Source organism: Canis lupus, chromosome 8 (genome assembly GCF_003254725.2).
Source record: "Canis lupus dingo isolate Sandy chromosome 8, ASM325472v2, whole genome shotgun sequence".
NCBI classification, from domain to species: domain Eukaryota; kingdom Metazoa; phylum Chordata; class Mammalia; order Carnivora; family Canidae; genus Canis; species Canis lupus.
In genome coordinates this window covers 40,030,126-40,044,156 of record NC_064250.1, presented here as the reverse complement: position 1 = coordinate 40,044,156, position 14,031 = coordinate 40,030,126, and the positions used below count along the sequence as shown (strand labels likewise).

Here is a 14,031-nt window from a genome sequence, read left to right as displayed (position 1 = left end):
ATGACTTAGCTGTTCTAAGTGAACAAAGTAAGAATGATCTCCCTGTGACCTAAGGTGAACTGTGGAACATCTGTTTTTGGATGGGGCTCTGAAAATTTATGAAACTTTATGATATAAAGTTTACAATATATTGTGAAGTATACATATATCTCTGCTACTACATATCACTTTATGAGGAACAAATCAGATTCTTACCCAATAACTGGATGTTTGAAGCCAAGCTTCTTGGTAGCCTCTTCTATTTCCTTTTCTAGCCAGGGTTGTGGGCGGATCAAGTATTTGACAAACTGGGACACCCACCACACTGCAGGATCACCATGGACTCGTACAAGCCGATCTGCAAGGTCTTCTGGTACAGCCAGGGGTAAATATGGTGGACGAGGATGAAGACTGTCTACAATGGGGAGCTCAACCACCTGAACATTTTTGTCCTTTACTTCACCTGAAAGAATATCAAAATATATCATCACCATGCTGGATTCCTCATACATTTACCATTTAAGAAGAACTCACTCTGGATGCTTTCATCCTCATAGCAACTCTAAGGCAGTATTATAATTCTCACTTTACAGAGGCACTTAAGTAACTCGCTCAAGGTACTAGGACAGAAGTGACAGAGCCAACTTTCACATTTGGGTTGGTCTGCCTCTCAAGTCCATGGCATTTTTTTTCCCGTTCATAACATGCTGCCATATCAATACCTCATACCCTAGATAAGGATGCATCTGGCACTCAAAGAATCTAATCAGAGAATAATCAATCATATTGCTAGTGAACACAGCCAAAGCAGAAAGTTCTGCTTTTTTGTACTTTTTTTTAAAGATTTATGATAGACATAGAGAGAGAGAGAGAGAGAGAGAGAGAGAGAGGCAGAGACACAGGAGGAGGGAGAAGCAGGCTCCATGCCGGGAGCCCGACTGTGGGACTCCATCCCGGGACTCCAGGATTGCGCCCTGGGCCAAAGGCAGGCGCTAAACCGCTGAGCCACCCAGGGATTCCCTTGTTTTTGTTTTTGAACTAGACAATAAAGTGTTCTCAAAACTTCTAGATTGTCATTATAGCAAATGACTCTTGTATTACTTTCATGCTAGAGCACAATGATATTAGAGATACCTAAAGATTTTAATTATAAGCCAAGCAGTTATATCTTTTAAAGAAAAAAAGAGATAATTCTCGTCTTTTTTTTCTTGGCCAAATTATCCATTATATTTTCAATTATGATATCAATATAATCTATGTTGATTGTTTACATGGATATTAATGTAGTTAGAACAGATTAGATGCTAATTTTTGTAGATGATGATTAGCTTCAGAATCCAACTTCTATATATCATTAATGTTACTATGGTTCTACCAATTTTATAATGCAATGAAATGAACATCCCAAAATGGGATAAGCCAGTAACTTTAGAGTTTACTTTACATATCGAAGACCACATAGTAATAACTAGAAGACACAAAGATACCAGGCAGAGAAATTTCACAAATATAAAATGTACTGAATTAAAATTTCAGTAACAGAAAATATTAACCTGAACATACAAAATAACTCCACTTAAGATGTTGTCAATGTGTATAATGAATTAGAATCACAGTTCATCACTGGACCATTTAAGAAAGAATGTACTTGCAGAGAATAAACCTAGAATACATTTAAGATGTATTCACTAGAATGGAACATAGTCCTCAAATTCTGTTTGTTTTTTGTTTTTTGTTTTTTTTTCAAATATACAAAATGTCTTAAAGCAAATTACATGATCTGGGAAAGTAATCACTCAAACCAACGGCATGATTATTAGAAAGTCAGTTGGCCTAACTAAAAATTAAAACCGTCTGGTTAATATTCTCTCTCTCTGATATGTAAAACTCATTTGAGGATTCTTAGAACAAAGCCCCTGAAACATGGTATTTGTTGCATGAATAAATGGAAATAAAAAAATTTACCACCAGTATTGCAATTCATCTAGGGTACCAGTTAAGAAAAAAGTGGGTAACTTTATCCGATGAGAAACTGTAATTATAGGGAAAGAGTGAGCTACATTTTAAATTAAGCTCTAATAATCTCCCTAAGGCAAGGGAAATTGGGATGACTTCTTTGACATGGACACGATAAGAGATGTAGTACATGAATAATAGAGAAAAAAAGGAAGCGAAAACAGTTTTTTATAAAAAAAGAAAGGAAAAAATCTAGCTCTTCTATATGACCATAAACAAAAGCAAAATTAAGAGGGCTTCCTTTTGTGATTTCTTCCTAACAAGGTTATTCTCTGTGTAACTAGAGCATTTCACTTAGATAAGTATTACACTGATTGCCTCAAGGCCTTAGCTTTCTTACAGCTAGTCCTATTGACAGCTTTCAGATAGAAATGAAAACTATGCCTATACCTTCAAGACAGAGAATTTAGTTTGCTTTTGTTGGTTCATTGTTCATTCATTCATTTATTCAGTTGTTCAAATATTTGTTGAACACTGTTATAGGTCAAATACTATATGACGCAGAGTATACAGTGATAACATGGTCCTTACCTTCAAGATTTCTAGTTCAAAAACCTCTCCTAGAACTGACCACTTTCAGTGAAAGAAAAATAAACAAAATAAAACAAAATGCCATCACCAAAAAACTTATTATCAAAATGATATCAATACTCAACTTCCTAGTAAAATATTAAGAATTTATCATTTTCATATCAATATCATTTTCATTTGTACAAAAAATAAAGTTTAGCTTCTTCAATAATGATATATTTTAGAATAAATGAAAATAACATTATATATGCTATGTTAGAAGGTCCTTTTTTAACTTGGTTGACCACCTATGTATTTTTTATTCTACTGACATACATAAGCAAAAAGATTAAAATTTGGAACAGATCTATAATCTTGTTCAGTGTTTTCTAAACTTTAGTCACTAATGTAATGAACGTTATAATTTTTACCATATCCATATACTATCTGTACTGTTTAAAGTTTTAAAAATTCACTTTTAAAACATACGAATTTATTTTATAGATGGCAAATAGAAAAATAACTTCATTGAAACAATGTAGACACTATTCCCTGTGAAGGATTCTGAGCCCAAGCTAGATTTCTATTTAAAAAGGAGATTACTGGGGCACTTGGGTAGCTTAGTGGTTGAGTTTCTGCCTTTGGCTCAAGTCATGATCCCAGGGTCCAGTTCCGCCTCAGCCTCCCCACAGGGAGCCTGCTTTTCCCTCTGCCTATGTCTCTGCCTCTCATGAGTAAATAAATAAAATCTTTAAAAAAAAAAGGAGATTATCAGTGATGTTAAAGGGGTATAATTGCTTTTTTTCCTTACATCTCCTATGAGTTTGAAACAAAATGAAAGAGAAGAATAAAATGGCCATCATAATACCAGCTTGATCACCAATAAGGATGAACTAGAGAATGTAGTTTTTTGTTTTGGATTTTGGGCCTTATGGGTTTTCCAACAGTTCCCACCCAGCCCTATGCAGAGTTTGTTAACCAAGGCCTACTATACGGGAAGGAGGAGGAGCATGCCTTCTGAGAGAAGCCAGAAAGCTCTGTGCCTCACACGTTCAGTTCCTCCTCCTAAACTCGCCAGTTGTACACTATTTTCCTTCCAAGTAGAAGGGAAATGAGGTGGACAGAAAGGAGCAAAAAAACACTTTAGTACTTTCTCCTTGAAGGAATGGAATTAATTTCTATAGGAACTCTTGAAGAATGGAAGATTCCCAGTACGTGTTCCTACCCATCTCCACCCCCAAAACAATTATCCAATGTTAAAGAAGTATTAAAGATACCTTGATACCAAACTGAGAATTTGTCTGACATGCTCAGAAAGACTGAAAAAGAAGTAACTTTCTCAACTATGCAATTCAATGTTTATTTTAATCTTTTATCAATAAGGAAACTGTCTGAAATTATTTCATACAGATTACTACAGATTATTTTATTAAAATATGTAGGTTCAGAGTTTGGGAAACAGATTTACCTAAATTGTCTCATTTTACAGAACAAATAAACTAGAGAAGCTAAGTGAATTTCTCAAAGGTAATAAAGCTAAATAAAAGGGCCAGGATTAGACAGACTCTAGTATTTACTGCATTACTTTTATTACATTCTGCTTTCTGGAATATATATATATATATCTCAAAGCATTTAAGTATGTTCCCTTTTGATCAATCAGGAGTGCCCTGCCATTCTAATAAGACTTTATTTAGTATTGAAAAGAAAAAAAAAAAAACAGCACTGCATTAACATTCCAGCAAGAGAATGTTTTATGTATGTGTATAAGTCACACAAAAGTCAGCACTATGCATTTGGAGAGCATCAGAGCAAACTAGCCTAGGTATTACACGAATGACTGCCTGGTTCAACTTGAACTGATAGGACCATTATTATTTCAGAGACTTATTTTCAAGACTACCTTCTCTTGTTGCTAATTCTGTTTTATAAGGTCATTCTCTTTGCTAAAGGCAGGGAAGAGTCAATAGGCTTGTTAGTACACTTAGAGCCCTCTGCCCATAGCACAGATAGCTCTTTGACAGAGAGGATATCTACAGGTGCAAGCAAGTATCTCTAGAAAAGCCCTCTTCCCTGCTGTTCAATCCATAACAACCCCATTTAAAAGCAATACTCTGTTATCATTCCATGTGCCATAAGACAGAGACACTAGCCCTAGAATTAGGCAATTTGAATTATTAATCATCAGTAGACTCAATAGAAAGATCTTAATACCTACCGTGAATGAATAGGTTCTGCTATAATGAAAAATGTTTCAAGGGTAGAAAAGATTTGGAATCCTAGTCCATGAGACATCTTCTGCATTTGCTGTCTTCTTTCTTCGGTTGCTACTCAGTGACTATATCACTCTGATTTGTGAGAGAAACAGAACTTAGGAGGGGAAAATCTTCTAAGACAGAACTCATATAGCCAGAATGGCCAAGGTAAAGAAGTTTGGAGTAGGGTTGCCAGTTGCCAGTTGGGAAAAGTTGCCAATAATAAGACATCACTATCTGAAACTTAAATTTCAGGTAGGAAGAGGAGGGGATTATTAGTAACACTATGGCAATTCTGAAGCTAAAAAGTTGTCTGCTTTCTGATCCCAAGACTCCTAAGGAGATTTCCTTAATATTCACATAGGTCTAGGCTTCCCTCAAATAGGTACAGAGGGGTAGAATGAGGTTTTAATTCCCTTCCTAGAGGTTGCCTTGAATGGCTATAGCTGGTAAATACCATCACACTCAAGAGCCTTTCCAAAGACTGTGCCCACTGCTGAGACTCATGGCCCTACCTGAGGCTGGAACAAGGGAGAAACATCAAACAAGTATGGTAAAGCAAATGCCTATTCATACAGTACCTTGACTGTAGTGCATAGTGATTATGAGTATGGGCTTTGTAATGACAAAAACTCTGTGTTGAAAAATCACTTAACAGTGGTATGATCTTGGGTAAATTATATTTAACTTCACCCAAATTTCTTCATCTGGAAAATGGCTCTGATAATAACACCTTATTATCTGTAAAATGGGATTAATTATAGGATCTTACTCCTCGAGTATTTTAAGGATAAGATATTATATGGAGAGAGCTGACACAATGCCTAACACATAGTAATTCTCAAAAAATGTTTAGTTCTTTACCCTGGAATCAATCCTGTTAAATAATTCTCAAAAAGCTAGCTAGAGTTTGGTCAGGAAAGAGATTATTTGACAAAATATTATATTCTTTGAAAAAAAATATCAAAGTTCCCAATTTCAGTGAGCCAAAGATATATTCTCAAATATACCAGATATAAGGAGACATAAGATATAAACCCAAAGTAAATCTTATTCATATTGTTTACCATAGGCAATACAACAATAAAGAGCTTTTATCTTTTCAAAATATTCAATAAATATTCAAACTGAAGAGTAGTGACTCTGGCTATCTGAAAACTCTGATATCCTATCATCACTTAACTGACTTGACCGAAATTCTGTTCTATATTAAAAGCACAGAATGACAGTAAGTTGGCTTAACTACTAATGCATATTACAGCAAAGAATTTGTATGCTTAAATTATATCTGCAAAGACTTTCTGGACTTCTGGGATTTACATTTTCTTTAACACTGTGTGGCCAAATATGACCGATTAAATCCTTACTAAACTCTGAGACTCATTACAGGAGATACGGAGAGTGACTCAGTAAGTAAAGGGAGAGAGAGATCTCCCTGAGTAAAGGGAGATCCAGACTGAAAGCTAACTAGCTGGGGAGGCACTGGGGAATTTTCTTGATTTTACTTGGACACAGTAAGATGGACATAAAAAAAACCACATAAATGTGTGAGGTCTGTTTTTCGGGATTATTAACAATGATGAGATTAATATTTATATCTTCATTTAATGACTGAGCTCTGTTTTCATTTAAAATACAGAGGAAAGGGATCCCTGGGTGGCGCAGCGGTTTGGCGCCTGCCTTTGGCCCAGGGCGCGATCCTGGAGACCCGGGATCGAATCCCACGTCGGGCTCCCGGTGCATGGAGCCTGCTTCTCCCTCTGCCTGTGTCTCTGCCTCTCTCTCTCTCTCTCTCTGTGACTATCATAAATAAATAAAAATTAAAAAAATATAAAAAAAAATAAAGCTTAAAATACAGAGGAAAGATATACTATTAAAAAGTGAACAGCTGGGCTACTTTCCTTTTGTTTTTCAACCACTGTGGCTGATAGCGATTTCTTCTAGAACTTGAATGAGCAACTGTCGCCTGCCATATGAATTCCATCACTGCTCTACTTATGCAACAACTCAAAAGACTGTTATTACTGCCAGTTTGAAGCCTTCAACCAATTGAGTGAAAGTTCTAAATTCAATCATATGAAACAAAGTGCAGTGTTAGCAACATTCTTAAGAATTAGCATATCACACTATGGGAATGATTGTGCAGCAGTCTTATGAGGTGTTTTCTGCTTTTACTAGTACAGAAATGCCTTGCGAAGGCAACCAGACTCATGGTTCACCAACCTCAATGTTATTCTGAGAGATTTAGCTGTGGATATGGGGCTAAAAGAATGGCTAATGGAAAATATATATCTTAGTGAGTTAGGTAGTTCAGGATAAGGCAGGCAGGACATATCAAAAGAAAAAAGACCAAAGAAATTTTTTGCTTTATACCACTAAACAGAAGGCTCCCTGCAGTCATTCTGCATGTTTCTGAAACAAATTTAATCATTTAACTTTTATATACATATGTTACTTTGCCAAGATTCCAGACAGTCCACAGACAGCTTGCTCATAAACTGGACAGTGCCAACAGGTTCTCTGATGACTCACACTGCATAGGCCCTATAGCTCCATATAGAGATTTGAAAGAGTGTTTGGTTGTATTTTGTTTTGTTTTAAATAATTTAGTAATTTTTCCTAACTTAGAAACTCCTTATAACCCAAAGGATCCCAAAGCATTTTAGAACAGCTTTTCTCATGGGGAAAAAACAAGAAAAAAGAGGAATGGAAAGCAGCAGAAAGAAAGATAAGCCTTAATTTCATCAAATTATTAAGGAGCCAAAACCCAAACTCTCTTCTCCTCATTCTCATATAAAAAAAAAAAAATCACAATTCCACTTTCACATTCCTCTTATTCCTTCACCACAAATCACTCTCCTCGAAAGAAATAGGTAGGAGGAAGGACCTCCAGGTAATAATAGCCTTTTATCCCTTGAGGATTCTTTTTTTTTTTTTTTAAGACTGTATTTATTTATTCATGAAAGACACAGAGAGAGAGAGAGGCAGAGACACAGGCAGGGGGAGAAGCAGACCCCATACAGGGAGTCTGATGTGGGACTTGATCCAGGGACTCCAGGATGATGCCCTGGGCCAAAGGCAGGCACTAAACCCCTGAGCCACCCAGGGATTCCCTCCCTTGAGGATTCTTGAAAGAGATGACTGAGTATACTGGTGTGCCATCAGGATCTCACAGGATAGAGCTGTCAGTTGGCATGCTGTGTTACCTTTTACTTTGGGGAATTTTACAGCAGCCTTTGTGATTAGCACTTAATAATTAAAAGTTAATAATTCAAAGTTTCATGTTGGACTTATAGTTCCTTGTGATTTTTCTGCTTAATTATTATTCAAATGTTAAATCAAGAAGGACTAATTTGACTTTCCTGATGGTAGTGTACATACAGGTCAATCCTGATACCCTAAAACAAGAATTATAACTAGAAATTCTGGCTACCCCATGAGAGAAGAAAATGAAAACACAATCATCTTGGAAGAAAAAAATCCTGACAAAACAGTTAAGACTCCTGTGGGATATGAGGAGAGAAGACAACCAAATTGACTATAGTATCATCATGCTAAAGCACTCCACAAATTGCTGCTCAAACAGACAAACATCTTGCCTACTAAACCAGGGATCGGGGTAGCAAATCTCCCTCATATTGTATGCCAACCCAATCCATAAAGTACCAGCAGCTCCAAAGTCACCCTACCACCACTGCCACCTTTAGCTTGCTGCCATCACAGACTATAGAATCTGTCTTCTTTCCCAGCTGCCCTGGCTTCCACTGTGGAAGAAGAGATGGGGGCTGGGGTAGAGCTTTATGTGCCAAGCCATAGTTGCTTCTGTCCCTGCAGCCGCTGACCTTCCCCTTCTCCTCTCCTTTTCTGGGTTGTGTTACATCTCTAGAGAGAAGAGAGCTAATACTTTACAATCTGGAGTCTTGGTGGCATAGCTGAGATAAATACTGTAAAGACGTTACTCAAAGAGTAGCTATATTTACCCTTTTGGGTTTAACTGAGGGAAAAGCAGGGGATATACCCACACATGAAAAGAAAGAACTCTGAGGCAAAAGGCATGAAATCATAACAGAGCATGGAAAGGGGAGGAAGAAGGAAGATAAATGCAGCAAATAGGGCAAGGAGATGTCTGAGATTGGGAAAAGTAGTCTTTTGCTTGTTACTGCTTACAAAAGACAATACTTTGTATAGATTTGATACTTCACGCTATGGTTCCCATGACATTTTTCATTTATACTTAAATCTGGTACAGCACCATCACAACCCTCTTTAGAACCTGGACTAGAATTTGCAAAGGAATACTTCTGTCACCCCTGCCAAGAATGGTATCTATGGTTTCTCATCATCTGCAACATATTTTTCAACCTGTAGAGAATTTTCTATCAATAGGCTCCAAAGTCTTACCTTGTAAATTTCCAAATCAGAGGCTACTATTTTATCTTAATCATATCTTCATCCCAAATCATAAAGATTCTGGCAAGGATGAGGGCCCAGGGTCTGTTCTTTTCATATGTTTTACTTCTCTTCAATGACCTATGCATGCTATAAGCCATTTCTAAAATAGCTCCTGCATCCATTGTCTTCCTGCCTCAGCAACTTTAATTAAAGGCTAACATTTATTAGGCACCAACTACATGCCAGGTAATACACTAGATCTTTTCCATGTATTATTCCAATTAATCCACAAAGTCTTTATGAGGTCAGTAATCTCTTTATCCTCATTTGAGTTAACTTGTTTAAAGTCACTCAGCAATCAGAAACAGGAGCTGAACCCAGACATTCTGATTCCAGAATTCGAAGTTTTACACCACCCTACTCCATTACCTTAAAATTTCACAGAAAGCAAAAGTGACTCTACGTGGAATTTTTAAAAAATGGGGGCCTCCCGATATGAGTAAGGTAGCACCAATGGGTAAGGTCCAGGTCTCTTTTTACAGCAAGCATTAGATCAAGGAACTTAATATTAAGTAAAGGACATAAACTTCAAACACTGACCACATGTACACATATAAAGCAATTAGATAGTGACTAAACAAAACAACTTAATTCATTGTCATTTTGGGTTCATATTGGGATCCCTAAAGAAACAAAATAACAGCTAAAGACAGATTATCTCAAGTTTAAATTATTTGCATGAAAAAAATGAGGGTGCTTTTTAGTCAACTTAAAGCTCATGGTTAAGAGCTAATAATAATATCTTCATAATTTGATTGTAAAGAGAATATAAATTAGCCAACCTATAACAATCTTATTTCCTAATAATTATATAATAACCCTTCCATGAAAGAGAAACAGCCTACTTCAGAATAAAGAATCTATAAAGCAAAGTTATCATAAAGAGATTTATTTGACATGTAAACCACTCTCATTATCTATTTACATAGTTATTTTCAACTATTAAATATTAAAGCAAAAATATTTTGCAGTCTTAAATATCTTATCTAAAAAAATTTCCTCCTTTAATTTCTTAAATAGCGTATTTATAGATAAAAATGAACAAGTTTCACTTTGCTCCTAAAGGCCTTATAAATTGAAGTATCTACTTCCGAAATTATCCAAAATTTGAGATATAGTAATGGATGCTATCCCAAATGAATCACAAGATAAATATAAATATTTTATATTTTCAGAAACAAATTTCAGCCTTGATTATTAACTTTATTCATGTCAGTGGAATTTCTGAGAGATTAAAAAAGATCAGAGAAAGGACTTTTAGAAGTGATACAAGGTAATTTTTAAGTCAATTCAATAGATCATTTAGTTGAATATAAATGAATGGGGACAATCACAACTGTGCTTATATACTAATAAATTCATGCAAACTACTGTATCTTAAGACCAAAGAGAAATAATATTTAGAAGGATGGAGATGTTCCAAATGACAATAGGATGATTCTTTTCTATCTGAAAAGATGAGAACTGAGAATTATATGTTCAAAGCATATAAAATCATGGAAGATTTAAACAAGGTGTTCAAGAATGTGTTCACCATATTTTAGAATTATTAGGAATCTTTTGTTGGTGTTTGAAAAAAGCAGCTTAAGAATAAATAAAATAAACCCTAATTTTATACAATATTTAGAATTCTTACAGAACTCATTATCCCAGGAGAAGATAACTTAAGCCAGAAATGATGTTTGGGGTAAAATATGAATGTTCATACCATGACACCATGGATGACAACCATATTTCCTATAAAACATCACTGAAAACTACTGTTAAATCAGAGTACTTAACTGGATTAATCAGTGGTATGACCCCAAGTGCCATTCGTAGCTTTCAATGCACAGGAAACAACATATATCAGATAATAAGACTATGTTACATTTTGGTTCTAAAGGATGCTTTTTCTTTGTATACCAACAAACCATTATTTCTTCTTCTTGCAGTATGGAAATAAGAGGTAGATATACCACAAAAACAGAAAAAGATAAGAGGAGGAAGAATAGAATACTACTTATGCCTACAGATACTGCTTGCTTGATTAGAGTAAAATATAAAATTCATAAATATAAAGGATATTGGAATTCTGAAGCTAGTATCACATAGTTGTTTTGTTAGAACAAATCTGTACATGACTATTTCCTCTCACCAGTATCAAACAACAAGAAAATACTTACTAAGAACTTTTTAGCCAAGGATCACTGGTTGCAAAGAACAGAAACCTAGTCAAATTAGCTCAAGTAAAAAAGAAATTACTGAAAGAATACAAGGGAATTTGCCAAGAAACAAAAGGCAGGAAGTATAACTGTGTCTCAGGAGATGGGAAACTTGAAATTCATATCATGTCTTTGTGGTCACATGATCTGTTTGGGGCAGCAACACCTTCCTTTCTGCTGATTCCCCTTTTGCTCAGGGCCCATCTTGTAGACATCAGCTTCAGTCTACAGAAATTAACAATTCAATCTCATTTTCAGATGAGCTACAGTCTCTGTCTTGTAATAATACTAACATTTACTGAGACCACGTGTTGGATACTGTACATAATACTTATAAACATTATCTCTCTCGGGCACCTGGGTGGCTCAGTGGTTAAACATCTGCCTTTGGGTCAGGTCATGATTCCGGGGATCCTGGGATCAAGTGCCACATCAGGCTCCTCACAGAGAGACTGACTCTCCCTCTGCCTTTATCTCTGCTTCTCTGTGTCTCTCATGAATAAATTAAAAGAAAAATCTTTAAAACAAACAAAACAAAACAAATTATCTCTCTTAATTATCAAAATGACCCTATAGGGCAAGTACACTTATAGATGACCAGTGAAGGAATTAGAATCTAGATCCATCAAACTCCAGAGTGCTCAGCTACAAGATTGGATTCTCTGTCCATGGAGAATCTTATTGGCATAGCCCAGCCTGAAGGACTGGTCTCCCAGGGTCAGGTAATCACATTGGCCTGTACAGCTGTGACAGTGTGTGTGTGTGTGCATACACCTGCAGGTATTGGAGAAGAGTGGTTACAGAGGTCAGTGATTCATCAGTCTTATATAATATCCACTGCTCATTCATTATATCACATGCCTCCTTAACGCCCATCACCCTGTTATCCCATCCCCCCAAGCTCTTCCCCTCTAGCAACCGTTTGTCTCCTATGATTATGAGTCTCTCATGGTTTGTTTCCCTCTCTGATTTCATCTTGTTTTATTTTTTCCTCTCTTCTCCTATAATCCTCTGTTTTGTTTCTTAAATTCCACATAAGTGAGATCATAGGATAACTGTCTTTCTCTGATTGATTTATTTTGCTACACATAATATCCTCTAGTTCTATCCATATCATTGCAAATGGCAAGATTTCATTTTTTGATGGCTGAATAGTATTCCATTATGTATGTATACACACACACCACACTCACACACACACACCACATCTTCTTTATCCATTCATCTATTGATGGACATCTGGGCTCTTTCCATAGTTTGGCTATTCGGAACACTCCTGCTATAAACATTGGGGTGCAGGTGCCCCTTTGGATCACTACATTTGTATCTTTGGGGTAAATACCCAGTAGTGCAATTGTTGGGTCATAGGATAGCTCTATTTTCAACTTTCTGAGGAATCTCTATACTGTTTTCCAGAGTGGCTGCACCAGCATGTATGCCCACCAGCAATGTTTGAGGGTTCCCCTTTCTCTGTATCCTTGCCCACATCTGTTGTTTCCTGACTCATTAATTTTAGCCATTCTGACTGGTGCGAGGTATCATCTCATTGTGGTTATGATTTGTATTTCCGTATTGCAGAGTAATGTTGAACATTTTTCATGTATCTGTTGGCCATTTGTATGTCTTCTTTGGAGAAATATCTGTTTTAAGAACCATTCATTTATGTATCTCTATTACTGCATTTACCGAGATGTTTATAATTGCTTTTATGTGTATCGTCTCCCCCACAAATCTGGAATGACATAGACCTTAACCTATTTGTACTGTTGCTTCAGCAACTACCACTATCCCAGGTACATAAAAAACAAAATAAGTGCTTAGTTGAACTGAATTTAATTTAATATTTAAAGTACTGTATTTAACAGAGATCCCTCAGTCTTCTGTAGGAAATAATCACTTAGCTAGTTAATAGATCACCCCACCACTCAGCAATGTTATGGGCAAATTTTGAGATTTGAGAGTATCACCAGTTTTACTGCTTTACAATGCAAGATGGTCAATATTACTCATGTATTGTCTTTATTTAAGAACTTTACCAGTCTCTTAAATAACAAACAGGTGGAAAGCGGTATATAAATATTTGCTAAGCTATATTTATATATAACACCTCTATTCTTTTTGTTACTTGCAAAGTACTTGAGAAATATATAGGCATTCTCCTTTGGATTCATTGTCCATTTTTAAAATATATATTACTTAAATAGGACATGGCAGGAAAGAAGATAATATTCTTGCTTTTGTTATTCTGACTATATGGATACTTTTCCAGGGAGCTGAATCTAATTTCCTGGACTTAAAGGATTATCTTTGAGAGTGACATACACTATAGTTATTAGTTATTAAATAATATTAGCATTTACGGTTAATTTTTACATGATGAAAGGAACCTGATGGCGCTGGAAATTATACATAGGCTTATTTATTTTATTTATGTATTTATTTATTTATGTATGTATGTATTTATTTATGTATGTATGTATGTATGTATGTATGTATTTATTTATTTATTTATTTATTTATTCATGAGACACACAGAGAGAGAGAGGCAGAGACACAGGCAGAGGGAGAAGCAGGCTCCAAGCAGGGAGCCCGACGTGGGACTCGATCCCCGGACT

General features: G+C 35.9%; 1 protein-coding gene across 14 annotated transcripts in view; it reads right to left on the bottom strand.

Moving 5' to 3' along the window:
• Positions 1 to 14,031, bottom strand: part of FUT8 (fucosyltransferase 8) — a 301,256-nt gene that overhangs the window by 22,011 nt on the left and 265,214 nt on the right. For all 14 annotated transcript variants that reach the window (XM_035720216.2, XM_025443649.3, XM_035720221.2 and 11 more), the window contains one exon: positions 196 to 442. In XM_035720216.2, coding sequence (XP_035576109.1) covers positions 196 to 442 — 247 coding nt within the window. The remainder of the gene's footprint in view (positions 1 to 195; positions 443 to 14,031) is intronic.